The sequence below is a fragment of the Loxodonta africana genome, chromosome 3, assembly GCF_030014295.1.
Source record: "Loxodonta africana isolate mLoxAfr1 chromosome 3, mLoxAfr1.hap2, whole genome shotgun sequence".
In the NCBI taxonomy this organism is placed as follows: Eukaryota; Metazoa; Chordata; class Mammalia; order Proboscidea; family Elephantidae; genus Loxodonta; species Loxodonta africana.
Window position 1 is genome coordinate 180,898,056 of NC_087344.1, and position 24,377 is coordinate 180,922,432.

A 24,377-nucleotide genomic window follows, 5' to 3' on the forward strand; every position below is an offset into this window, starting at 1 on the left:
CAAACCAGCTCCTTGGGAGGGAAGGTGGCAAAACCTGTTTGAAGATGCGTTTACCTCCCTTCTACACCTCCCTCATCCTGTGAAGCAACAGAAACAGCAGTGGAGACAGAGAAAAAGGGTACGGAAGTGTTGGGGAGCTGGGACAACCAGCTCCCCGACAACCCCAAGTGTTTAAAGGAGACAGAAGACTTGTGAAGATGGAAACGATACAAGAGGCAGGAGAAAAGGCAGTAGATCTTGGGTAAGTATTGCCTTGCTTATTGGAAACAGGAAATGAATAAATAGCCTAAGAGGCTTTCCTACGTCCAGTTTTTACCGAGTCAAATCTTAGGGTTCCTAGAGGAGAGGAGACAATGAGGGAATTAATTTGCCAAGAAGGGATGGAGGTGGCTGTAGGTAGGAAATGTCAATACGGTATAGTAACTGGGTGACGGGATTGCAGAACAATCCCCTGGTTAGAAAAAGGGAAGTTTCTAATTTTGTCTGATAAACCTGCCCATATTTTCCATTTTCCAATCCGTACCTTCCAGAATGGCCATCAGGAAAGCTGACCCAGAACTGAGTTTAGGTCCAGGTTCTCCTTCCAGCTAATCTTTCCCTCTCTACCTTCCTTCTCTGCCCCGCCACCTATGCCATGGTTTCCTCTAGCCACTCCCCAGCACGGTAGAAGAAAGGCAGGCCTGACAAGGTGCCATCTTCCCCAGCTTTGCCCAGCGACAGCTGGGCGGGTCTGTCTGGGTTCCAGCCAACTGTAATGTTGAACACCTCTCACCCTGACTTTGTAGGTGGAGGCAAGCAACTGCCATGGAAGTAAATATAATTAGTTTCACATTCTATTTTTCCTCTGCTTCTAAACCCAATAGTTGGAGTAATCTGCTTTCAGCAAGTGGTGAAAATGGGAGAAATATCTGTCTAGGAGACAAAAGATCTGGGTTTTTTTTTAAAGGCCTGCTGTCTGCTGTCTGTACCTCAATTACTTTCTTCATTCCAATGTCCCCTACCTACAACCCAGCCCCATTAAGACACTGTCTAGGTTGTCTCATGATAATCCTTTCTTCTGGGGGACTATCTTAGGACCAGGGAGAATGCAGAAGCAGCAGAACTAGGAGCTGCCCTGAGACTTGGGGAGCTGGAGCTGAAGGAGGACTGGCAAGATGAAGAATTCCCCGGGTGAGGAAGTGTGAGGGAGGTTGGGCTAAGGGAGGGATGGCGAATTAGGCCTGGAAGGAAAAAGAAAAGATGAAGTCAAAGCGAGGAGAGAGAATTGATAAACTGACATCTGGCTTGATGCCTTCAGCCTGTATCTTTGTCCCATTTTAATATCTTCCTCTCTAGATTGCTTTCTGAGGAAGCTGGCCCTTCTGAAGATCCTGAAGACCCAAAAGGAGACTCACAGGCAGGTAGGTAAAGTTGAAATGGCCTTCAGTTCCTAATTCTGGTCCAGTGCAGAGCTATGCCACCCTTATCCCTTTGCAGTTCTCTTTCTCCTTTCCCAAATGTCCCCTGTGTCAGGTCTTTCTTTTTCAGAGTTTACCCATATTTTACTTCCATATACAGGAATTCTAATTGGGTCCCCTAACTCTCACATATCTTTTGTTTTTTTTTTCTCCAATCCCAGGTACGTACCCCAGCACTTTAGCTCTATGTGGCCGGCGCCCCATGCGTAAGCGTCTTTCAGCCCCAGAGTTGCAACTGGATCTGAATGAAGGGCCTGGAGGTAGTGGAGCTTCTTCCACCCATTCTGCACCTTCTTCTCCTGGTGGCAGTTCTGACCTGGACGTAGACGAACTGGAGACCCCTTCAGACTCTGAGCAGCTGGACAGTGGACATGAGTTTGAATGGGAAGGTGGGAAACAAACCTGAGGATTAAGCTGGTAGAAGTAGAGGCCAGTGTTAAAGAAGCCCAGGATAGATTTAACGGTACTGAAATTAGAACTAGTAAGGTGAGGACTTAGAGATAAGGCCAGCAAAATCAATTTCCTCAGGATAGAAAGGTAGAGCTTATAGATCGAGTGTGAAAGTAGTCAGTAGGGGAGGGAAGGTCCTTTGTTTATTGAGAAAAACTTGATTGAATGACTATTAAATGCTCTCACGGAGCTAGGACTGGGGTTATAAAGATGAGTAAGATAGTCCCTACCCTCAGAGAATTTTCTGTTTAGTAGGGAATAAACATATATACAAATAAGTGCAATTAAGGGTTATGATCTACAAGTGTATAGGATACAGTCCAGCCATGGAAAAGGAGACGGTCGGTTCTGCCTGAGAGGTATCAGGAGTGGCTTTACAGAGAAAGTAAAGTATTGAAAGCTGAAGTTACCAGGTAGTTGGAGAAAAGACATTCTAGGCAGAAGAAGCAACTCAAGCAATAACATGGCATGTTGGGGAATTCGAAGTGTTAAGCATGACTATTTAGATGTGAAAGGTTGGGAGGTGAAGAGAGAATGACAAAAGATAATGCTGGAATAAGAAGACAGGGTCAAATCATGGAGGCCCTTGCTACCACGGTCAGGGGTTTAGATTTTGTCCTGTAGGCAATGGGAAGTCATTGAAATTTTTCATCAAAGGAGTAACATAATCAAATATGATGGCTCTGTAAAAGATTGGAAACAATCTAAAGGCCCATCAGTAGAGTATTAATGCTGTTATGGTGTATCCATACAATGGAATACTATGCAACTCTTTTTTTTTTTTTAATATAGAAGTTCTTTCTATTGTTATGGAAAAGATCATGCAGAATGGTGGGTATAGAAAAAAAAAAAAGTAGGGGAGAGAAGAAAGCTTGCTCTTTGAGTTAGAAGAAACTAGAGGCAGGGAGATCAGTTAGGAGGCTAGTACAAAGGCCAGGTGAGAAGTGCTAAGAATCCAAACCAGTAGTGGAAAGGATGATGAATATTGTGGACGTAGATGAAAGAGGATCTGGGGTCCAGTTGGTTTCAGGGCTGACAAAGAGGGAAAAGTCTCAGATGACACACAGTTTTTTCTCTCAGGCAGCTGGATGGACAATGAGGTCATTCACCAAGATAGGAACTACAGGAGAGAGGAGGAAGAGAATGAGTATGAGTTCTGTTTTGGACCTGATGAATTGGAGATTACAGGGAGACACAGAGATGTCTACTCTAGGCATTTGGGAATATAGATCTGGAGTTAGGAGAGAAGTCTGGGTTAGAGTGGCAAAAGTGGTAGCCATCACCTCCCTGGTGATACCTGAAGACATGGAAATAGATGAGCTTGCCCAGGGAAAAGCATGTAAAAAAAGAAATAGAGAATCTAGAAAAAAATCTGATTCTATCAAGAGTCGTAGACCTGCCGTAGTGCAAGGTCATGCCAGGGCCACAGGCTAGTGAAAAAGTGGGGATAATGAGACACAGCTGAGAGAATCCAGCAAGGTATTGGGTTGATAGGACAAACTAGGGCTAAAGAGTCAAGGAAAAAATGAGGAATGAGAGACTGGAGTAATAAACTGTAGGAACCTGGGTAATATACAGGATACAGAAGGAGAGAATTCTGCCTTGTTGATCCTTCCATCCCTCTCTTTTAGATGAACTGCCCCGGGCAGAGGGTCCAGGACCCAGTGAGGCAGCTGAAAGGCTGGGTCGGGGTTGTGTGTGGGATGTGGCTGGAGAAGATGGTCGTCACTGGAAGGTATTTCGAACAGGACAGCAGGAGCAGCGAGTGGACATGACTGTCATCGAACCCTATAAGAAAGTCCTATCTCATGGAGGTAATAGCTGGCATAAAGGAAGGGGTAGGAACTGTGGCTTCTTGAATAAAATGCCTAGGCTAGAGACTGAGTTATTGAGTTCAAAATCCTTCCTTGTAACTTCCAGGGACCCTGAGACCCTCGACTTATACAAGTGTACTGTCTATCAATACGTATTTGTTGGCTGAATGAATTTTTCTCTTTTCCTCCCCAGGTTACCATGGTGATGGTCTCAATGCTGTCATCCTCTTTGCTTCCTGTTACCTGCCCAGAAGCAGCATCCCCAACTACACCTATGTCATGGAACACTTGTTTAGGTGAGGCAAAAGGCCTGAAGAGATACAGGGAGGGTATTAGGGAGGGAAAAGCAAAAAAAATGATCGCCTTCCAAGATCAGTTGAGCCAATTACAGAGTTTACAATAATCAGTCCCTTTCACTCCCCACAATCCCAAACACACGCTTTCCCTGGCAATTTCATCCCATCCAGGTATATAGTGGGAACTCTGGAGGTGCTAGTAGCTGAAAATTATCTACTTGTTCACTTGAGTGGAGGCACAAGTAGGGCCCAAGTTCCACCTCTGAGCTGGATACGCCAGTGTTACCGAACCCTGGATCGACGGTGAGACCCTAGGACGAGAGGGCCGCAACTCTCAATCTTCTTTCTTTTCCATTGTTCCATTCTTTCTTCTTCTGTCTAGTCCCTTCCTTTGTTTCTATGTCTTCTAAACCCTTTTCTAACCCTCTCCTGTCTTTTGTCCTCTCTCAGAGTCAGGGAAATCTGGTTTCAAATCCTGCCTTTACCACTAACTATGTGACCTTGAACAAGTCACTTAACTGTTCTGGTACAGTTTCCTTATCTGTAAAGTGGGACAGTTGGACTCTGTCCTATAGGGTCACCATGACTCAGAATCCACTCGACCGCACACAACAACAAAATGGAAATGATAGTACTTTTGCCACTGGGTATTTGAGGCAATCAAGTGAATCACTGTAGTGTATTGCCTGCACACAGAAAGCAGTCTTCCTTTTCTCCCGATCTTGCCATTTATTTCACTTTCCACATCTCCATTGTCTTCTTTTCTTTTCCGTCTTTATCCCCAACCCATATATTTTTTTCTTTAGCATTCCTTTTTTTTCTTTGTTTTCCCATATTCCTTTTGCTCACTTTTCTCTTTCTTCATACTCTTTTTTCCAGATGGTCTTCTTCCATCTGGAGTTTGTAAAAAGTCCTGATCATGGAGGAATGGGGAAGCGTGAAAAAGAAAGTTTAAAAAAAAAGGCATAAGAATGAGGGAGGGAATAAGGAAATTGTGTGAGGGAAGAGCAAGAAGATAAGTGGGGTACAGAAGACGAGGCTGAGGGATCCTGAAAGAAGCGTTTTTTAAGAATGAGGAGCACTGGATGGCTGAGATTATACCTAAAGGAATGGGGATTAGACAAAGCTGCCAGAGAAATCTAGAAATAAGTAAGGGAAGTTAAAGTACAGATGATTGCAAGAGGTGGAGGAAGAAATAGGGAAATCTCATATTCTTCTTCAGGCTCCGGAAAAATCTGCGAGCCCTAGTGGTTGTCCATGCTACGTGGTACATGAAGGCATTTCTGGCGCTGCTTCGGCCTTTCATCAGGTACTAGCTCTCAGGACAAGGACTCCCTTCCCCCTTTTTCCAATTTAAAAGTCAAGATGAGGAAGACTTTGCCTCACCCTGACCCTTTCTAGTCTTAACCACTCTCTGCTTGCTACATTTCTGTTTGCAAGGGTCTCCGGGAGCCCTCTTCCCAGTACAGAACACACTTGATTTATCCTCTTTTTCAGTTCCAAATTCACACGAAAGATACGGTTTCTGGACAGCCTGGGGGAGCTGGCTCAACTCATCTCTCTGGATCAGGTCCACATCCCCGAAGTTGTCAGACAGTGAGTCCTGAGCTTAAGGATGAAGGTTTGGGGTGGGATGTATAAAGCCAGTCCTCACTTTCTAAATGCTTTAGGGGAGATACAAAAGAAGACTGCACACACACAGAGAAGACATTAAAGACTACTGCATCTAAAAAGAACAAATTAAAAAACTATACACCTAAGTGCTGAGGCATCAAGGAATAAAGGCGCGATCATAACACAGGAGTTAGAGGAGATTCAGGCCAGTCTTGGAAGGGATATGTTGGCGGTGAATAGGAAAGTGTATTTGGTGGAGGAGGCGTGTTAGGGAGCAAAGGATCCTAAGTGATGACTCAAGCATCCAGTCTTCTAAGCTCTTCCAACTCACCAGTGAGTAAGACCCAGGCCATTCTGCCCCAGTACTTTCTCCCTCTCTCTTAGGCTGGACCAAGATCTGCATGGCTCAGGAGGGACCTTGCACAGGACTGGATAAAGGGCCTTAGAACCAGGCAGAAATATTGATCTGCCCACCCCTGAAACATCTGAGCTGTTTTGTAAATCATCTCACCCTCAATATCAGTGCCACCAGATCTTCACATCTTCGTGGGGTGTCATACCTTCCGTGACCCTACTTATGGCAGGGCTTTGAGGTCTGGAACCTCACCTGCTTGGGTGACTTTCGTGTCAGCTGGCTGTAGCATAGTGAGTGTAGTGACAAAGGCATTTTGGGAAAGTGGAGCTCTGGATTTTGGTCCTGCTTTAGAAAAAAAAAAAAAATTTTTTTTTTTTTAGTTGGGTTTTAGTTGTTGAAACTTGGGCAAATAATTTCATCTCTTTGGGTCGTCTTTTCCTCCTGTAAATGAAGGGGCTGAGATCCTTTCCACCTTGACAACTGTAGCAGGCAGTGAGGTGAGAGGTGGGCGGGAAGAGCAGGGCTTAGCTGACCACAGCCAGCCAGCCTGCACCCTGTGGCAGGAAACAGCTCAGTACTCAGCCCCCAGCAACGCTCACTAAATCTTGAAGAACTGCTGTATTGCCACCTGGGAGCGTGGAAAGGCGTGCTTTCAAACCTGTATTTTTGCCCTCTTTAGTAAATTCAAATATTGAGCGTTTTAATAAACTGCGATGGGACGTTTGATTTGGGCGTCGAGGAAGTAAAGGACTCTTTCCCCAGCCCCTTACACCAGAATCCGTTACCACGGTCCGTTTCTGGCTCTGGCACCTGAATTTTGCTGCAGAGGTTCCCTAGGATTTTTAGCTCAGGCCAGGGTCTGCGGAGCGCCCGCGGGGAGGGCCGTGGGGGAGGGGCATACCGCGCGCGAACAAGGCCCCCCCCCCCCCCGCGGGCCTCGGTTCAAACGACCCAGTGGGTCGAGAGTGAAAGGGAGGGAGAAGAGACAGGAGCCGGGCCTCCCTCGCTGGCCTCTCTCCCAACCCTGAGCCTCCCAGCCCCATGGTCCCCGCCGCCGGCGCGCTGCTCTGGGCCCTGCTGCTGAGTCTGGGGTCCCGGGCGGCGGGGGCCCAGGGCCAGACACAAACTCCTTCGGGGCTGCAGCGGGTCAGTTTCCGCTTCGGGGGCCCTATGGCCAGTAGCTACCAGACCACCAGCCGGACTGGCAGTCCCTGGAAGACGAAGGTAACTCTGGAGGATGAGGAAGACGCGGTGGCCACCGCTGACCGCCTGGCAGGCCCGGCAGCCGCCGAGCTCTTGGCCTCCTCTGTGGCTACCGGCGTCAGCCGCCCACGCGGGTCCGGGGAGGAGGAAGGGGCTTTGGAAGAGGAGGTTTTGATTAATGCCAGAAGGAATGGCACCAACCTGGAGACTCACTACACGAGTCCCAGCACAAGATTTCCAGCGAATACCCAGGAGCGGGAAGTCAGGCTGACTTCAAGCCTGATGCCCTCCGCCTTGAAGTCTACTGCGGAGCAGCTGGGCTCCGAGGCCACCCTGAGCCAGTGGTCGACGGCCGGGGCCACTCCGAACCGGTGGCCGCCACCGTCTCCCACAGCCATGCCGCCTGCCGAGGATCTGCGGCTGGTGCTGATGCCCTGGGGTCCGTGGCACTGCCACTGCAAGTCGGGCACCATGAGTCGGACCCGGTCGGGGAAGCTGCAGGGCCTGTCGGGGCGTCTTCGAGCAGGGGCGCTTAGCCAAATCCGCACGGAGCACCGGCCTTGCACCTACCAGCAATGTCCCTGCGACCGGGAACGGGAAGAGTGCCCCCTGGACACAGATCTCTGTCAGGACTGCTCATCTCAGTCCAGCACCAGCCGCATGCCCACCAGCCGTATGCCCAGCCCCAGCCCCAGCCCCGCTCTTGCTTTTTGGAAACGGGTCAGGATTGGGCTGGAAGATATTTGGAACAGCCTCTCTTCAGTGTTCACAGAGATGCAACCAGTAAGTGTTTGTTGATGGATCTCCAAAGTCCTGATAGCCAAAACCCTGTTGCCAGCCAATGTGCTTGCATGAATTTCTGACTTATTTTCCATAGTTGTTTCGCTACTGATTCATAAAATGCATTGGTTTTTCACGTTATTGTTGACCATTAATTCCATCCTATTTCTTGACCAATTGCTGGTTAGTTGGTTGGTTGGTTATTAGACATGTCTTATTGGTCATTACATGATTATTGACCAAATAAGATTGTAGATATACAGACTTCTTTATGCACAGATAATGGATATGAAGGGATTAAATATTATTCAGTAGTTTTCAACTTATTAATGCAGCTTAACGGTAAAAACAGCCAATACTGGCAGTCTTACCGGTGCACTTTACCTAGATAAATCCTAACAACAAACCTGATAAGGTATTATCCCCACTTTACAGATGAAAACTGGGGGTTAAAAGGGATACATTTACAAAGGTAGTAAGTGGCAGAGCCACAAATGGGATTTAGACCCAGGTTTGTTTGGACACCAAAGCCCATGCTTGTGACCACCACTCTATGTATCCAAAATAACTGTCGATCTGGCATTCTTCCCAGCAACCTAAGAATTCTCAAGGAAGGACAATACCAAGAGTTCCTGAAGGTTCTGACTGACCTGATCAAATATTCTCCATCAATAGGGATGACAGGATCTTTGGGGACCGGGAAGGGCAATGAAATGTGTCCTTGATCATTTTGCTGGTTTGTTTTTCTCTTTGTGTCCAAATGGGGGAGAAGGGTTGAGAGAATGAGGGTATGTGGGAGGTGGGATGAAGCAAGAAAGGGAAAAGAATTTAGATGTGATTGTAACTGCCCCTTTATTTTCCTTCCTTACCCAGACAGAGAGAAACCAGAGGTAAAGACCACTTCATCCACAGGAAGAGACGGTGTCAGCATTTCAGCCCCTCCACCCTTTTCAATCCTAGCACCCACTGGATATTTTTACTACAGAAAAACAAAACTGAAAAAAGCACTGTTTGGTCTTGTGCCTTTTTTATAGAGGTATCTGAAGAAAGACGGTTAATCTCTTGAACCCCAAAACTGAACCGGGTAGCCAGCAACATCTGACTTGGTCCCCTACTCCCTTCCCTAGGATAAAGTAATGTTGGTCACTTCCCAAGGTTGTTTTAAACAAGACTTGAAAAACTCCAGAGAAACACCAATTAAAAAGAATAGGAAAAACAAGGACTCAAGCCCTTCAAAGATAGTGGTCTTCTCCTTGCCTTCACAATGCTTGACCCTCCTCAGGAAGGGCAATGTTGGTACAGAATTCCATCTCCACCACTTTCAAGGAGTTACACCATCAGCCATACTGATTCTTTAACCCCATACACACCTATAGTGATTACTCTGCAACTCTTTTGCTTAAAAATTTTTTATTTGAAAAATGTTTTTAAAAGTTCAAAAAATTTTAATATAAATTACGACTCTCAAACCCATTCCCATCACCCTAAAAATTGTTTAAGTGATGGTAGCATACACATTAGAGAAGGTAGCTAAAGGCAAGAGAGCACCAAAGGAAAGAGAAGATTGTGTCCAAAGAACAGGTATTAATTAGAATGAGGCTGAAGATCAGAGAATTCAGAAGGCCTCCACCTTTCTACCCTGTCCTGTTAACCGTTCAGATCTAACACAACTCTCAAGCTATTGAGCTACTTAAGGGTAACAAGCTAAGCTACTTTCAAAGCAACTAGCTTGACTGAAATAGTAAACTGGGAGTATATCTCTATGATCAATTTTAGACCCTGAAGAACTGCAGGAAGTACACTGAAATTTGGAAAAATTAAAACCTCAATCACTGTAGATGGGGGCAAACTGGGTAGATGATGGGATCATCAAAGTGGATCCCAGTTCCCATGTTCCTGACCCCCACTACTACAGAACAGGATGCTTCCTATTAAAGAGCGAACAAGAGACCCACCTTCTTGTCTCAGTAAACAGGAGCTCATTTGTCTTGTTCTGCCTTCCTAATCACCCTGCAAGGAAGGAGCTAGAACAAAGAACACCTGAAAAAAACTGAAAGCAGCAGCCTGAAGACCCTGCTTCTACACTGCTTTCCCACCTAAAGGAAGGTGGGAAGTGGGACCTGGTCTTCAGACAAAACTCCCTGAGTCTTATCCATGTCTGGTTCTAGTACTAGGGCACAGAAACAGAGTTTAAATTTGTGGAGGACAAGTTGGGGTGTCTATAGCACTATTCCTTTTTTCTTCCCTTCCCCCAGTTCCACCATACCCTATTCATGTCTCCACACTACAGGAATCCCTCCTCCAGACAGCAAGAATGGAGAAGCACGGTACATGTCCATGACAGAGACATGAAGTCAGGCAAGCATAGGCAACACACCAAATGAAAAATCATTTGGAGACATCTGCAGCACTATTGGCCCTGCTTTACAAGAGGTCCTAGCTCAACCACGGCTCAGCCTTAGGATGGATAAGGGGCTGGGGGTGGGGTGGGGGCATGGAAATCACTTAAGAGAAAAATATCTTGACTCTATAGAGCTGTGGTTCTCAAGTAGGGGGGCAGTTTTTGCCCCTAGGGGACATGTGGGAATGTCTGGAGACATTTTTGGCTGTCACAACGAGGGTGGGCCAGAGACGCTACCATATACACGACAGAGGGCAGCCCCCCACTACAAAGAATTATCCAGCTCAAAATGTCCAAAGTGCCTAGACTGAGAAACCTTGCTCTAGAGCCTCCCCCTGCTCTCATGCTGTGAGGATCTTTCGACACCTAAACTCGCAGATGCTTGTTTTTAACCCGTTTATCTTACCACCTCCCCTGTCCTCAATGGCCAGGAAGTCCTCCCTGAGATATAAATCCTAGTTTTGCTGTATTCTGGGTTTCTCTCCAGACTCCTCTTCCTCCCCTCACCTGGGCCAGCAGGGAGGTTGGCAAAGGGCTGGCCAGGTCCCCAGAACTTAAATGGGTGAAGGAATGTCATCAGGCTAAGACCCACCTCTTGACTCTTATTCAGTGGGAAATTAAGGCTCCTGACAGAGTTGGGGTTAAGGACAGAGGTAGTAGTGGTAATTAAGAGAACACATCTTAATTTAAAAAATAGGAAAGATGCTGGGGAGCTAGTAATGCTACAGAAAAACAGGGTTAAAGGCCTAACTAGAGAAAAACTCTGGTGGTGTTGGCAGAGAGATATTGAGGGGCTGTGAGCTTGAAGTCTGAAATTGAAAGAGAAAGGGTGGACTAAACAGTGATTACCCTCTCAGCCTCTGCCTGGTATCTGCTTCAGTTCATTCCAGGGGGGAAGAGGGGAGGAGCTGGGAGGTAGGGAGCTTCTCAGCAAAGCCAGCTTCAGCTTTGGTAATCTCACCCACCTACCCCCATGTAAGGAGTTCCAGGTTAAGAGTTTAACAGCTGGCACCCAGACGTCATTCAGGAGACCAGAACTCATCCCAGGTTCTCGGAGAACTCCTAACTCAGATCTGAGGGTATCCAGGCTTCAGCTGAGCTCCTCTGGCCAACCAGTAGTCATGTGGTCAGTCCTGCTGCCTTGACCCCATCTCCAGGAGGGGCTACAGCCAGAGGAAGTTGAGGGAGTCCAGCCCCCAAGCCTTCTGAAGCGCTGTTAGACAGAAAGGGAGAAGAGGGGCCCTGGGGTCACTGGTTCTAGGAGGGATCTGGAGAGGGCAGCGTATCTTCTGGGCTGGACAGAGTGGCGCTTCGAGACAGGAGAACCTGGATTAAAAAAAGGGGGGGAAGACAAGCCTCAAAACAGGCCTTATGAAGAAGGCATCACCTAGTGCAGACTATTTCCACAGTGTGCTCTTTTCTTTGTTCCTATCTATTTGGACAACTCTGTCTCTCTGCCTTTTCGGATCCTACCTTTTTTAAAATTCTCCATTCTAATTCTTTCTCTTCACTTTCCATTCTTGCACCAGAGGATCAGGGGCTGGAGGTGCTGAGTGGGTTTCTCTGATCACTCACCATTTCTATTGGAGCTATAAGCCCCGAGAACTGCTCCATGACCTGTCTCGGTTTCCCTTGGATCTCATTTGCTCCTGAACTGCACCTGTCTGTGAAAAAGCACATGTGAGACTTTATATCCCACATCCCACAGGAAGAGGTCTCCCCGTGCCCTCCAGGGAAGGGGCTGACCCAATCTCCTTTACAATAAAATCAAGCTGAAAAGATTAAAACTAACCACCATTACTCCCAGGCAAGTCTCAATGCCTCCTTTCACACCCTGGCCTTTATGAGGATGATGTAAAATGGGTCTCCTATTATTATATTTATTATATTAAATGTTTCTCGCATATTTACCTGAGCTTCACAAATGGTGAAAAGATTCCTTCTTCACTCTCTGATTTCCCTTATTTTGAGAGCAGAAATGCATCTTGGACATAATTTAGCGCAGATGTGGTCAGCCTTTTTCCTATCCTAACATTTCCAATCATAATATCACTTACTGTGGCACTGAGACAGTAGTTAACTGGGAAATGGGAAGATTATAGCTTTTGGGGAAAGTCCTCCAACATCCTAATGAAAAATAATCTGCTAATTGTAAAGACAAAGAAACCCAGGCCCAGAGACCTGAAGTGCCACATCTGAAGTTACTCAGCTGGTGACCAGGACTAGAATTCCAGATTCTTGCTTCCCCATCAAATATTTTGTTCTGTCCTCTGTTTGACCTTTCAAATAGAGGAACAGTCTAGAACACACCTCCATATCAACCTCTCCCATTCCCTTGTTACCATGGCAAGTCCATCTCCAGCCCCCATCTCTCCAGACCCAATATGAGTCAGGTGGATGAAATTCATTGGTTCCCCAATCATGGTCCGGTCAATCCGTCTCCTCTTCTTCTTCTGTTTGAGGAAAATAGGAGAGTCATGTTTGATATCCCCTCCTCCAGTCATAATGGAGGAAGGGAAAAGAGTCTTGAAAACCACGTGGGGAGGAGCTAGGGTCTACTGGTAGAAGGATATGTGACGTTCTAATACAGAAATCATGAGGGTATAAAAGGCAAAGACAAAACAGCAGAAACACAAAGAGAACACAAACTAGTGTGGTAAGGACAGTGGCCTGCAGAGTGAATACCAGACAAAGGACAAGTCAAAGTCACCTCTGGCTGATGAGGAAACAATGGGGAAAACTAACAGGCAATAATCTCCACCTACAAACCCCTGCCCAACTCAGAATAGATGGGAACAGGAGGTAACAGCTAGAACTATTCACTTTCCATCACCCAGCTCCCTTTAATCCAGGAACATACCTGCCTGGCCACAGCAACTATCCTGGCAGAGAAGGAAGAAAGGAGTGTACTTTTTAGACGGCAGATCCTAGATGATGTATCTATTTCACAGTACACGGTAACTGATTTCTGTGGTGTAGGAGTGGGGAGACTCACCGGCTGGGGTTTCTCTACCACACAGCAGCCCAGTTTGTGCCAAAATTCACTCATGTTCCCTGATGGTTCCAGTTTCACTCCTCTGCCTGAGGCCCCAGAGGGCTCTTGCTCTGACGCCTTGGCTGCCCACTCCTCACTCCCTACAGGTGTGACGATACCCTGGGTTCACTCAGCTGGATGGGTTTAGGAAAAGCCGAGTCCTTGGAACCCTTAGCTGATCAGTGAAGACTGGCGTCTCAGACCCTGCGAGACTAACAGGGCCAAACAGCAGGGTGGAGCAGTCAGGCACAAGGTTGTCTTCCTCAGACCTAGAACACTGGATTAGCAAAAAGCAAAGAAGAAAGGTTAATAAGAGATCTCTCCCACCCTTGAGAAACCTCCTGATGAGCCCACATCTTCCCAACTCTCCCTTAGCGGCCCTAGTCCTACCCCAGTACTAATCTTCTCCGAACAAAAGGACCTCATAGTTTGACTCTCAGAAAAATGAAGAGAACCAGAAGGACATCAATGGGTTAAGGAGTGTGGCTGGTGGTACCAAGGGAGAGAAAGGGGGCTAGAAGCACTTAGGCTGAGGATGGGAAGGAGGCCAAAGAAGAGTGGCAGAAATGAGCAAAGTTTGGGGGTGCTACAAGCTCTAGCTCCCTTCTCTCTGGCTTTAGGGTAGAAGGGGAGGGGCATTTAAGTGACTCTGAAGAGGAAATGGTGGTTTTTCATTTTTTCACAAACAAAGCCTCCACCCTGCCCCTTCCTTTTACCTTGTCTTGCCCTAAACACCTAGATTTTCTTTAAGAACAAGAAAGGCCTTGACCACCAACATCCTAGGAGACTAACTGCAGCAGGTTGGACCTCAAAGCTTTCTACGGTAAGCAATTTCTTCCTTCAGTTCACTGCCCTAGTTCCTCCTCATTTCCCTCTACTGAGATGCAACCTCTCCCAGAAGTCAGTTAGCAGTTCCTTTATTACTTGACTTTGAGATTCTTGGCGAAGGCTGTGTACACACTGTTCATCTGTGTATCGCTGTGCTCCTGCATGTATACCTCTGTTCACAAATATGTGGCACGGCTATGTCTCCGTGTGTGTCTTACATACAAAATCTGGGTATAGACTGTAGGTATATGTGCCAGGTAGCCTCTGTTCCATGAGGAAATCTTTTTCCAGTCTCCCCACCCTCTTCACATGTCCTATCCTGTCCTGCTCTGCCTCACAGTTGATAGGGCCCCAGCCTCCTTCCTTTCTCCCCTCATGCTGTGACCTGTTTGCTCCTCCCTCCTCAGCACTTCCATCCCAAGGTTCATTAGCCAACCAGACACAAGGAACTTTCCAATAGCACTAGTGTCCAAGAAACAAGTTCCTCCCCTTCTCACTACTGCCAGCCATCTGGGTTTCCTCTATATTCACTGGACTTTCCCAGTACAGACAACCTCAAAGATTCTAAACAGGGTGGTTTCATGAATATTACACCGTTAGCATGAATAGGAATCTCCCTTTCTGATGTCCTAGCACCCTCGACTGACCTAAGAAATGAGAGATGTTTTAGCAGTCTTGAGATTACAAAAATACAGAGACACAACTTCTAAGGGAGGGAATGACCTAGGAGTCTGGGCTTTCCCTTACTTTCCTTTTTACTACTTTAGGGGAGGAGTAACCAGACGGGGCGGAAGTGAGAATACAGCCGTCCAGAGAGGGGAGCTGTGGTCAGTGGGGAAGTCAGTCAGTCAGCCACAGGGTTTGTCATGATGGTGGTGGTGGGTGGTAAGGGTTGGGGCAGGGGCAATGGAGAAAACAATGAAGAATCAGAGGAAACCCCCCCCCCCGCCCGCTCCAGACAGGCTATACTAGACTGGACTTTCCCCAACATCCCTTGCCCCCCCCCTTGCTCAAAGCTGAGTGGACAGAGGTGGATGGTGCTGGGAGGGGAGAGGAGAAAAAAGGGGGAGGAGGAGATAGAAGGAAAGGGGCAGTGGAGGAAAACAAGGACTTTCTGTTCCTTTTCCAGGGATCTAGCCAGAGCTGGGTGGAGGAAAAGTGTATGTGTGGGACTTGGCATGAAATGACCAATGATGATGAGACGTGACCAGGAAATTCCATTCCCCAGGACATCAGGGTCTCTGAAACTTGGGAGTGGGGTAGGAGTGTGGAGAGGACAAGGCAGGGTGACTGCGGGACGTGAGGAGTGGGACAGAAGGCAAACAAGGCTAGAAAAGGAAGTAAGAGCTACTGGCTGCCACTCTCCTTTAAAGCAGCCAGAGAAGGGTGGGTTGAAGAAACAAAGTCTGAGCTGGTGGACTCAGGAGGACGAAGCACTCAAATCCATTGCCCACTATTTCAACCACACATTCAAATGGAAAGGGCTGGGAAAACAACAGGAGGGATCAGGATAAGGCTACATAAGGCCACATCCTGACAGCCAAGTAGTGCTGAGAACTTGGCTTCTCTGTGCCCCAAATAGGAAGAGTGAAATACAGAGCTGGGAAATACACCCCACCACCAAGGTCACACTAGGACTTAAGGGGACTCAGGCACTGGCTCCCAGCCCAAGACAGAGTTTTTCTTCTTTCTGTGTGAGAAAATGAAAATGAGGTAGCCAGGTGTTCTTTTGGAAAACTCAGGCATCCAAGGTGACCCTGGCCCCCAGGCCTCAAAGCTGTTGAGGGGGTGAGAAGGAGATGGGATGTAAGGAGGGTTCCAGGAAGGAGGGATGTACAGAGGTAGTTCCCTGGTCCGGTTCTAGCCCCAAACCGGTTTTCCCGGTTCCGCTGCCTCCTGCCCCAAGGCCTCCAACCCGCTGCCTGACAAGCCTTCACAAGAACCAACTGGAGAGAAAGAGAAGAGAATTGAGAAAATGGAGTGGGCAATTCTGGCCATAAGCCCAGGGTTGCAGCTGGTCCCTGTGGAGACCCTTGGGACAGGGAGGGGTGCTGAGCAACCCTGGAGACGGGAGGCTGAACCCCACGTTTCAGCAAAGTGACAGGCATTTGCCCCAGCATCAACCCTGCCCTTCCCCAGGAAAGGACTTTTGGAGGCTAAAGAGGAAACGGACCCAGGCTCTAAGCTCCTCCACCCCATTATATTCAGTCACATAAACTCTATTTCTGTCTTCCCCCCACCTCCCGCCATCGCTACCCAGAAATTCTCTGCTCCTCCCCACCTCGAACTTGGATTGGGACCTCTCTTTGGATCTTTCTCTTTTCCGTGGGTGCCTTAGTCTGACTTGGACCTTCCAGGACCCAGCTCCGCTTCACTGTGTCCGGCACGCGCCGCCACAGAGGTTAGTGAAGCTCAGAGAAGTCCCTTTCGCACGTCGCCCCCAACACTCCAGTCCTTTCTTTCTCTCCCACGGGCGCGGATGGGGACTGTTACCTAGCGAGGCACCATGTTCCCACCGACCCGGCATCTCCACGGCCCCTGCCATCGTCCCTCCCCCCGCCGCATCCGGTGCGTCTCCGCCGGGCGGGTGGCCGGGCGGACGGCTGGGGCGGGCGGGCCGGGGGCACAAACTCGACGGGCTCACCTGCTCTTCTCTGGCATCGAGGCGCCCGGCTGCAGCTGGCGGGACTCCGCTCCGCGCCGCCCGGTGCGGGGTTCCCGGGCTCACTCCCCGGTGCGGTGGGGAGCCGAGGGCGGGCCGGTAGAGGTGGGGCTGGCGGAGGGCGGAAACGGCAGCTACGTGATTACGAAACCCGTGCGGCTCGGCGCCGGGCGCACAGCTCCTCCCTGGACCGACTGGGCGCTGTACCGAAGAGCGGCGGGTAGGGGGCCCGCCGAAACCGCCGAAGGACGCCCCTCCTGACACCTCGATGTGAACACCTCCATAAGGGCCTGGCACCTAAACCGGGCGCCTGGGAATCTCACGCTGCCTTTGCGCGCTGGGCACTGCGGGGCTAAACCAAGCGGAGCCCCGTATCCCCTAGACCCAACCAAGTACGGAGATTCACACACAACCCCAGTCTTCTTGTGCTCTACCTAAAATGGAAAAGGGCTAGGTTTATTCACCTATTTGTGAGGGCAAGCAGCAGGGATTAGGGGGACCGGTGAATGAGTTTTTCTGATTCTCAAAAACACATCATAATCTGAAATCCTTAAATTGGGGAAGTAAAGGACACTGCCCTTTCCATTGTCTACAGAGTTAAAATCTTTTAATCCATAAACATAAGATTAAAGCAAAAGACAATTGCTCATTCACTGCACGCCAGTCAGCATGAGGGTGCTGGAAGAGATGGAGAATAATTTAATTGTACAGACCAGACCAGTAAACCTACGGAGATGCCTTAATCCTCTCCCTCCCCTCAAGTGTTCTGGAACCTGTCATTTGGAATAGCCGAGTCAGGCAGGGAGGAGGTGGGGGCGGGGAGTCCTTCCGCCCTTCTTAGGAGGGGCTGCATTGCAGGGGGAGGTTGAGCAGACAGACTCAGTCATTGAGAGCGAGAGTGTGAGAAGACAAAGCCATCAAAGCCTCTGCAGCCTTCTCTCCAGCCCAGAGCAGAACCCGGAGCCCCAGAGGCACTTCCTCCACCTTTGGAACACACTAGTAATTCATTGATAGCAGGTAAACTAAACTGAGGGAAGGGGAAGGGGGGGAGGGTTGCAAAGATATAAGAGCAGCTTCCTGTGGTTAGGTTGAGAACCCCAGGTGAGGATGAGCTTGGGGGACAGTTCAAGAGGAGAGAAGGGGGCGCTCTGAACAATGGGTAGTTATTTGATCACTGTTTTACATCTCTTTACTAAGATCACCTTGCTTGCTGTCCTTTATATAAATATTTCTAACCATTTACATGTAGTTATTGTCTCTCAGCATTTACCTTCTTATTTCAAGTATTTATTTTTCTGTAACTCATTGTTCTCAGTATTTTAATCTCCAGTCTAATTATACTTTTGTTTTTAAGCTATTATAATTTGATTTACCAGGTTTTTGATGCATTTTTATCCCTACCATATCACTCTAGCCTCTTCTCTGTATTTCCAATTTTTTCCTTTTCTTAATGTTTCATTGATGTTACTACCCTCACCCCTAAACTTATTTGTCTCTGTAGGAGGGAATTTTGGGAGGGAGGGGTATGGTATAATATTTAGAGTAATCCTGACCTCCCTTTCAGCGGTCTACTCCCCATCTCAAACCTTTGCTCCAAAGAAAGAGGCAGCTTCTGGTAGGAAAGGGGGGGACGCCCTGTGTCGGAAAACTGCTTGATCCCATATTGAAATCAGTATAGCCATGGGAGCTATGTATGGGGACAGATTCTGGAAAAGTAATGTTTATTTGCAGCTCAATGAAATAGGTGGGGGAATGACATGGCTAACAGGAAGATCCAAGCTCAGGGTGAGGTACATATGATGACACACCAGAGAGCGTCCATTCCCGTCTAGCACCCCTCGCCCCTCCGCCATCCCCAGCACCATGGCAGCATGACACAGCAAGGCCCTGTTGGGTAGGCCCTGGATGTCAGTGAGGCCCACAGAGGGTGAGGGCAAGGGGTATTCAAGTATGTCTATGTGGCTTAGAGCAGGTGTGTCTTTTTAATCTGTATATTCTCTCATCATGTATCTAAGAATATTAAAAAAAAAAAAAAAAAAAGAGAGAGTTTATTAATTACCTTTGCCTAAGATATCTGGGTAATTTAAAATGAAGGATAGTGAGAACATATTATTGTCCATGGTACTGTCCACGCCCTTTCAGATAAGTAAATCATGTAAAGTAGTGCCCATACCACCATGAGGTATGGGTAGAGAATATCTGGAGAGAGAGGGAAAGCTAGCTGAAAAGGGACCTTTTGCAAAATGTGGGGGACTTGGAAATTAAAACACATCACATTAAATCTGAATTTCATTACTAATGTAAAGGGAATTTTAACTTTTTTAAGGTGTAGTCGGAAACCCTGGTGGTATAGTGGTTAAAAGCTACCGCTGCTAACCAAAAGGCTCGGCCATTCAAATCCACCAACCGCTCCTTGGAAACCATATGGGGCAGTTCTACCCTATTCTATAGGGCTGCTATGAGTTGGAATTGACTCAAAGGCATTGTTTTTTTTCTTTTTTTTTTTATGGTGTAGTCTTATGTTCCTGACTTGATTTTAAATGCCACATCCACTTGTCTTTCTAGAATGCATTCAGTACTCTCTGTATGTGCCTCTATGTGAGTGGTATAACTAGAGATTTTAGGACTTTAGCATTTTGTAAAAATTCCCTTTAGCTTTTTTAATTGCAAGATAAGTTCTTCCAGGCACAGACAGGGACTGTTTGGGCAGTATCTATGTACAAATACACTGAAAAGTTACCAAATTGGGAATGATGAGACATGAATCTATCCAAACTGGCTGAAAGCCACTAGCTAATTTCTAAGGTGCCTTCTACTTTTAAAATTTGATAGTTTTTTTTATTTCCTCCTATGGTTCTTGTTTTTTTTTTTTTTAAGCCTATTATGTGCCCAGCATTATGCTAAGCTCACTCTGGAGGGTACTTGTAAGAGAGGGAATATAAAAGAAGTCAGCTAGCTAAGAAAATACTGGTAGTATTATAAGAAAAAATTCCCCGTGGGCAGAAGTCAATAACACTATTGACTCCTAGGGTTGGCTTCTTAGGATCGCTATGGTCCTAAACTCAAGCAGAGGTTGGTTTATTAGTACCTACAACCATTTTCTGTATCTTTCAGTGCACGTGTCTCTGCAAATGACTGGAGATGATCAGAGCTGAATATTGTAGGATGATGACATCACTTTTCCAGCATGATCCCCACCCTGCTCCAGTCCTCCCTGCATCACCCTCCTTCTAAGCAGCTTCTCTGCTGAGTAATGTTCAGTTCCCCAGGGTTTATTTTGGAACTTGAACCTGCCTAAGAAGAAAAAGAGGAATTTAGAAATTGCTTTTAATATTAAAAACATCTCAGTCTACCCACTCATCACTCCTAAAGCCCCTACACTCTTCCACAAAACCCTGTTCTAGATTAAGATGTCCTTTTTCTGCTTTAGTAATGTCATTTCATATTATATGGGGGCATCTCAGAGCCTGTTGAAGACAGCTAGCTAGGAGTCTCATTCCTTGTGAAAGCTGATGGGGTGTGTTGAAAGGAGGCCTTTTGAAACTTGAGATTTTATTTTTGGAGACAGGGCAATGTTCTTTCTGCTCCTTTGGGAACATTTTAACTAACGCTCCTTCCCTTGGCTAGTAAGCAGCAGGGTGGAGGCTGCAGGGAGATAGAATAGCCATATAATATCAGGGTGTGGGTGAGGTGAGCAGAAAAGGTGATAGAATTAATCATTAAAGCATGAAAAAGTAGCTGATTCTGTTAAAAATCTTCCCCTTTTGATCTAAACTTTGCTTTTATTACCTGGAATTTCTAATCCATTTGCACTCAGTACTATCAGATGTATTCTAGCATTGGGATCAGAGAAAAGGAATCCCATTATAGCATAGGAAAATTCTTTTAGAACCTGGGTTTTGCTCAGAAGGAGCTAGAGAGAAAAAATCCGTTAAGGCAGAACTGTGGGCTATAGATACAAGATATTCATTGTATTAAATAGCGAGGGAAGATTAGTTAGCAGCTTTAACTGCGCAGAGCTCAGTACTTGCGAAGGTACAGAGAAAGTAGACTTGTATTTACCCTTGGAGAAATTCCAAGTCTTTTGAAGAAGATAAGACCATCACCTACACAAGACACATAATAGTGACTTGTAACCCCAAACAGATATAGTCAGGTAAACTTCTACAGCACTGCTGGGGGGACGCTGGAGGAAATAGGATAGATGGAGCTGGGAAAGTTTAAGGATGTCATCCACAAAGAAATCACTTTATAGTAGAGTTTAGAAGGCAAGAAGGAAAACAGAAATGTCATGGAAAACCTTTTCAGAGGTACCATGACCTAGGCAGGAAGAAATCCAATTTTTGTAAATATAGGAAAGATTCCTCAAGGGACTTATACAGAATCTTGAAACTAGAGTAGTATTTTAAGATGGAGAGTGGAGAGAGTTAAGTAAGACAGAGACGAATGTAACTGTAGCCGAGGATGTGTACTGCTAGGAAGAGTGGGGCCAGATTTTGGAAGGCCTTAAAAACCAGACCCAAGATCGACTTGATGCAGTAAGCAGTAAATAACTCATTCCAAGAAGAAAAAAATTAGGAATAAGGTCAGAAGTGGTAATGCAGGAAGGGTGCCTGTCGTAGGGAACTTGGATTATGTGCAGAGGTAAATAGGGGTGTGGAGTTTATAAGCAAGGAAAGATCGTGGGCCACAGGAGATTGCTATAGCATGAAAACTGACAAGTGATTTCTTTCTAGGGAGCTATGAGAGACCCTGTGAGTAGCCAGTACAGCTCCTTTCTTTTCTGGAGGATGCCTATCCCAGAACTGGATCTGTCAGAGCTGGAAGGCCTGGGTTTGTCGGATACAGCCACCTATAAGATCAAGAGCAACACTGATGGCAAAATGACCGGACAAGCAACCAGAGCAGAGCAAGAGAAAACCCCTGAAGGCGATGCCCTCCTTGAGTACAGCACCTTCAACTTCTGGAGAGCCCCGATTGCCAGCATCCACTCCTTTGAGTTGGACTTGCTCTAAGGCCAAGACTCCTCTCTCCCACCACCTTGCCCTCATTGTCTTCCCTTTCAGCCCCCTCCTTTCCACACCTTTCTCCTTTTAATCTTGCCCTCTCCCCTCCATTGTGTTGAGGTGGTGCTGATGAATCTGTCAAAGTTGTATTTATTTATTTATTTATCTTCCTTCTCCATTTCTCTCAAAAGCCCTCAAGCCACAAAGTAAAGGGTTGAAGCAATGGAATATTGGGCCACAGGGATTCCCCTTTCCCCCCTCAGATACTAACTCCAGAAAGCAGGCCTGATGAGGGCATCAAAGAGCAGTACGGTAGGGCAAAATAGAGGACTGATTTTTTACTGCATTTTAATCAGCCTAGGAGATTGCTCAAGCCTTCCTAGTTTCCTGTTCAGTAACCAAATATTTCTTCAAGGGTTGATGAAAGCCTCAGCAGTTTTAATTTGGGATTATCTGCTACAAAACAGTAGGATTTCTAAAATGCTAAGGTGGTAAAAGACTCTTGCTTTTTTGATCCTACATGTTCTTACAATATACTCTTTTCCTCAGATAAATTGGGGTTGCATAAAGATGTAAAACAGGAGGAAATAATACATCATGAAAAAGGAAAATAGAGGAAAGCATTCCATCAATTCAGAAAAAGCTAAGCGTTCCCTTTCTCAAAAATGTGTTCCTTCAAGCTTATTCATTGTACAACTCTGTTCCAAACTGTGGGTTGAAAAATCTAGCTGAGGAAAAATTTAAAATTTTATGATGCAATCTTGTTGACTATTATGATAATCTGTAAGGTTTTGACTCAACCTTTTAAAAGGCATACGGTTTGGTGTTTATTTCTTGCCCTCCTGTTATATTTGCAATGTATAATACTGATCAGTGGGCCTTGGGCACAGTTCTTCAGCCACCTTGAGACCATAAGATGTACAATCACATTCTGAACCTACACCTTGACCCCATCCCTTCCAAAGTTATTGCTGCTGATTCATGCTGCCATTTACTCATTTAATAAAGACATTCAATCCCAGGACTGAATTCTAGTTTTCTCTTCACAGGGAAGAATTATAGATCTCAGAATTTAGCCTTGCTTTCACATTCAGCTTATAATTTTATCTTTCTAACATTCAACTTTGAGGAACAATGAATAGTCTTTCTACGTAAAAATAGTGAACTTCAGGTTAAACGGTAGGTAATAGGAGTGAAATCAACTTAAAATTAGAAAGGTAGTTAGGGAGGAAAAACCCACAAGTAATCACTCTTTTAGGGCCCATCTGGTTGCCTGCTGACTACTAACATTTGTATTTCAGGTAATAATTCTCCTAGATGCCTCAGGAGGTACCAGCGGTCCTAAATCTGCTCATCATTACCTCAATCTAGGTACCTAAGAAAATAAATTAATTCACTCAAATGTTATTTGCTTACTCCAAAAAAATCTGAACCTAGCTTAGAAAGTTTGTGTGCCTACCATATGAAAGGCACTGACCAGTGTTAAAGGATGTAAACAGGAATGAATCAAGAATCCTACTCTCAAAAGGTAAAAAGTAAATATGAATGGGCGCCTGGGTTGCACGCAAATGGACTACTAATGGAGAGACTGGCTGTTCAACTCAGGTGCTTCAGAAGTAAGGCCTGGCAATCTGCTTCCAAAAGAAGAGCACTTCTACTCCGCACACATGGAGTTTGCCATGCAGTGATTTCAGGCAACCAACAACAAATACCAATATGGACAATACCTGGCAGTATGCCATAAAATTACCCTAGCAGTATCTAGACAAGTTCAGAGAAGGGAGAGTCACGGAAATCTTCATCCTAGGCCTTAAAAGGGCCACCGTCAATAACAAAAACCAAAATAAAAAATGGGGCTAGTAAGGTTTAGTGATGTGTTCTTTTCTATTTCATGGATTTTTGTACAGACGACTCTGGCTGTCAGGACCAGCGCAGTCGTCTAATCACAGCAACTGGATTTGCAAACCGTAGGCTTCTTCCTTTTCCAAATAGAAAAACCAAGCTCTTCGTCCTGGAGTCGAATTCCGACTCATAGCGACCCTATAGAAAAGAGCAGAACTGCCCAATACGGTTTCCTAGGCTGGTATCTTTACGGAAGCAGACTGCCACATCCTTCATCCTTTTCCAGTCCCCCCCAAAAGAAGTGATCCAGTTATTGGTTTCGCTGTGCACCCTGACAACTTGGCTCCACGGTCCTTATATTCAGGTTGGAAATATGTGTCAGGCACTAGAACCCAATTCACGTGTAACCATCCAAACGGCTTCGGCCAAGGCTGGAATGGGGCAGCAAGTTTTCCTGTCAATTCTAAAACCGGCCGCCCGGAGAAGCAGCCAGGTGGGAGAACTCAAACTCCAAGATCTATGCAGAACCCGACTCTGCCTCAGAGGTCTCTGAGCCCTTGGCGCCAAAACAAACCATACGGGCCGTCCCCTACCGGAACTATAAGACACGTAATCAAATAATCCTCCGCCTCGCC

General features: G+C 46.5%; 4 protein-coding genes across 5 annotated transcripts; 3 read left to right on the top strand and 1 right to left on the bottom strand.

The window, feature by feature from the left end:
* The first annotated feature begins 1,639 nt into the window (after window positions 1-1,639).
* On the top strand, window positions 1,640-6,917 carry BNIPL (BCL2 interacting protein like). The gene is made up of 6 exons (XM_023547340.2): window positions 1,640-1,846; window positions 3,539-3,721; window positions 3,915-4,017; window positions 4,189-4,320; window positions 5,240-5,326; window positions 5,515-6,917. The coding sequence occupies exons 1-6, from the start codon at window positions 1,660-1,662 to the stop codon at window positions 5,615-5,617; spliced, it is 795 nt and encodes a 264-aa protein (XP_023403108.1). The 5' UTR covers window positions 1,640-1,659; the 3' UTR covers window positions 5,618-6,917.
* On the top strand, window positions 6,918-11,513 carry C3H1orf56 (chromosome 3 C1orf56 homolog). The gene has a single exon (XM_003409356.3). It carries the CDS (start codon window positions 7,028-7,030, stop codon window positions 7,985-7,987), a length of 960 nt encoding a protein of 319 aa, XP_003409404.2. The 5' UTR covers window positions 6,918-7,027; the 3' UTR covers window positions 7,988-11,513.
* CDC42SE1 (CDC42 small effector 1) lies at window positions 9,363-13,475 on the bottom strand. The gene is made up of 4 exons (XM_003409480.4): window positions 13,366-13,475; window positions 12,713-12,823; window positions 11,946-12,034; window positions 9,363-11,696 (listed from the first exon to the last, which is right to left on the bottom strand). Exons 1-3 carry the CDS (start codon window positions 13,417-13,419, stop codon window positions 11,960-11,962), a joined length of 240 nt encoding a protein of 79 aa, XP_003409528.1. The 5' UTR covers window positions 13,420-13,475; the 3' UTR covers window positions 9,363-11,696; window positions 11,946-11,959.
* Window positions 13,476-13,677: 202 nt separating this feature from the next.
* Window positions 13,678-24,351, top strand: MLLT11 (MLLT11 transcription factor 7 cofactor). Of its 2 annotated transcripts, XM_023547338.2 has the most exons (3): window positions 13,678-14,227; window positions 17,753-17,911; window positions 21,631-24,351. In XM_023547338.2, the coding sequence occupies exon 3, from the start codon at window positions 21,637-21,639 to the stop codon at window positions 21,907-21,909; it is 273 nt and encodes a 90-aa protein (XP_023403106.1). In that variant the 5' UTR covers window positions 13,678-14,227; window positions 17,753-17,911; window positions 21,631-21,636; the 3' UTR covers window positions 21,910-24,351. The 2 variants fall into 2 exon arrangements, with proteins under 2 accessions (XP_023403106.1, XP_023403107.1); XM_023547339.2 differs by lacking the exon at window positions 17,753-17,911.
* Window positions 24,352-24,377: the final 26 nt, after the last annotated feature.

Excerpts from the sequence above, each read along its gene's own strand:
- MLLT11 (XM_023547338.2), top strand. The coding sequence starts at position 21,637 with ATGAGAGACCCTGTGAGTAGCCAGTACAGCTCCTTTCTTTTCTGGAGG.
- C3H1orf56 (XM_003409356.3), top strand. The coding sequence starts at position 7,028 with ATGGTCCCCGCCGCCGGCGCGCTGCTCTGGGCCCTGCTGCTGAGTCTG.
- BNIPL (XM_023547340.2), top strand. The coding sequence starts at position 1,660 with ATGCGTAAGCGTCTTTCAGCCCCAGAGTTGCAACTGGATCTGAATGAA. Across the intron at positions 4,018-4,188 it reads GTCATGGAACACTTGTTTAG|GTATATAGTGGGAACTCTGG; the intron begins GTGAGGCAAAAG and ends CATCCCATCCAG. Across the intron at positions 4,321-5,239 it reads TACCGAACCCTGGATCGACG|GCTCCGGAAAAATCTGCGAG; the intron begins GTGAGACCCTAG and ends ATTCTTCTTCAG.
- CDC42SE1 (XM_003409480.4), bottom strand. The coding sequence starts at position 13,419 with ATGAGTGAATTTTGGCACAAACTGGGCTGCTGTGTGGTAGAGAAACCC. Across the intron at positions 12,824-13,365 it reads TGGTAGAGAAACCCCAGCCG|AAGAAGAAGAGGAGACGGAT; the intron begins GTGAGTCTCCCC and ends TTCCTCAAACAG. Across the intron at positions 12,035-12,712 it reads CTGGAGATGGACTTGCCATG|ACAGGTGCAGTTCAGGAGCA; the intron begins GTAACAAGGGAA and ends GCTTTTTCACAG.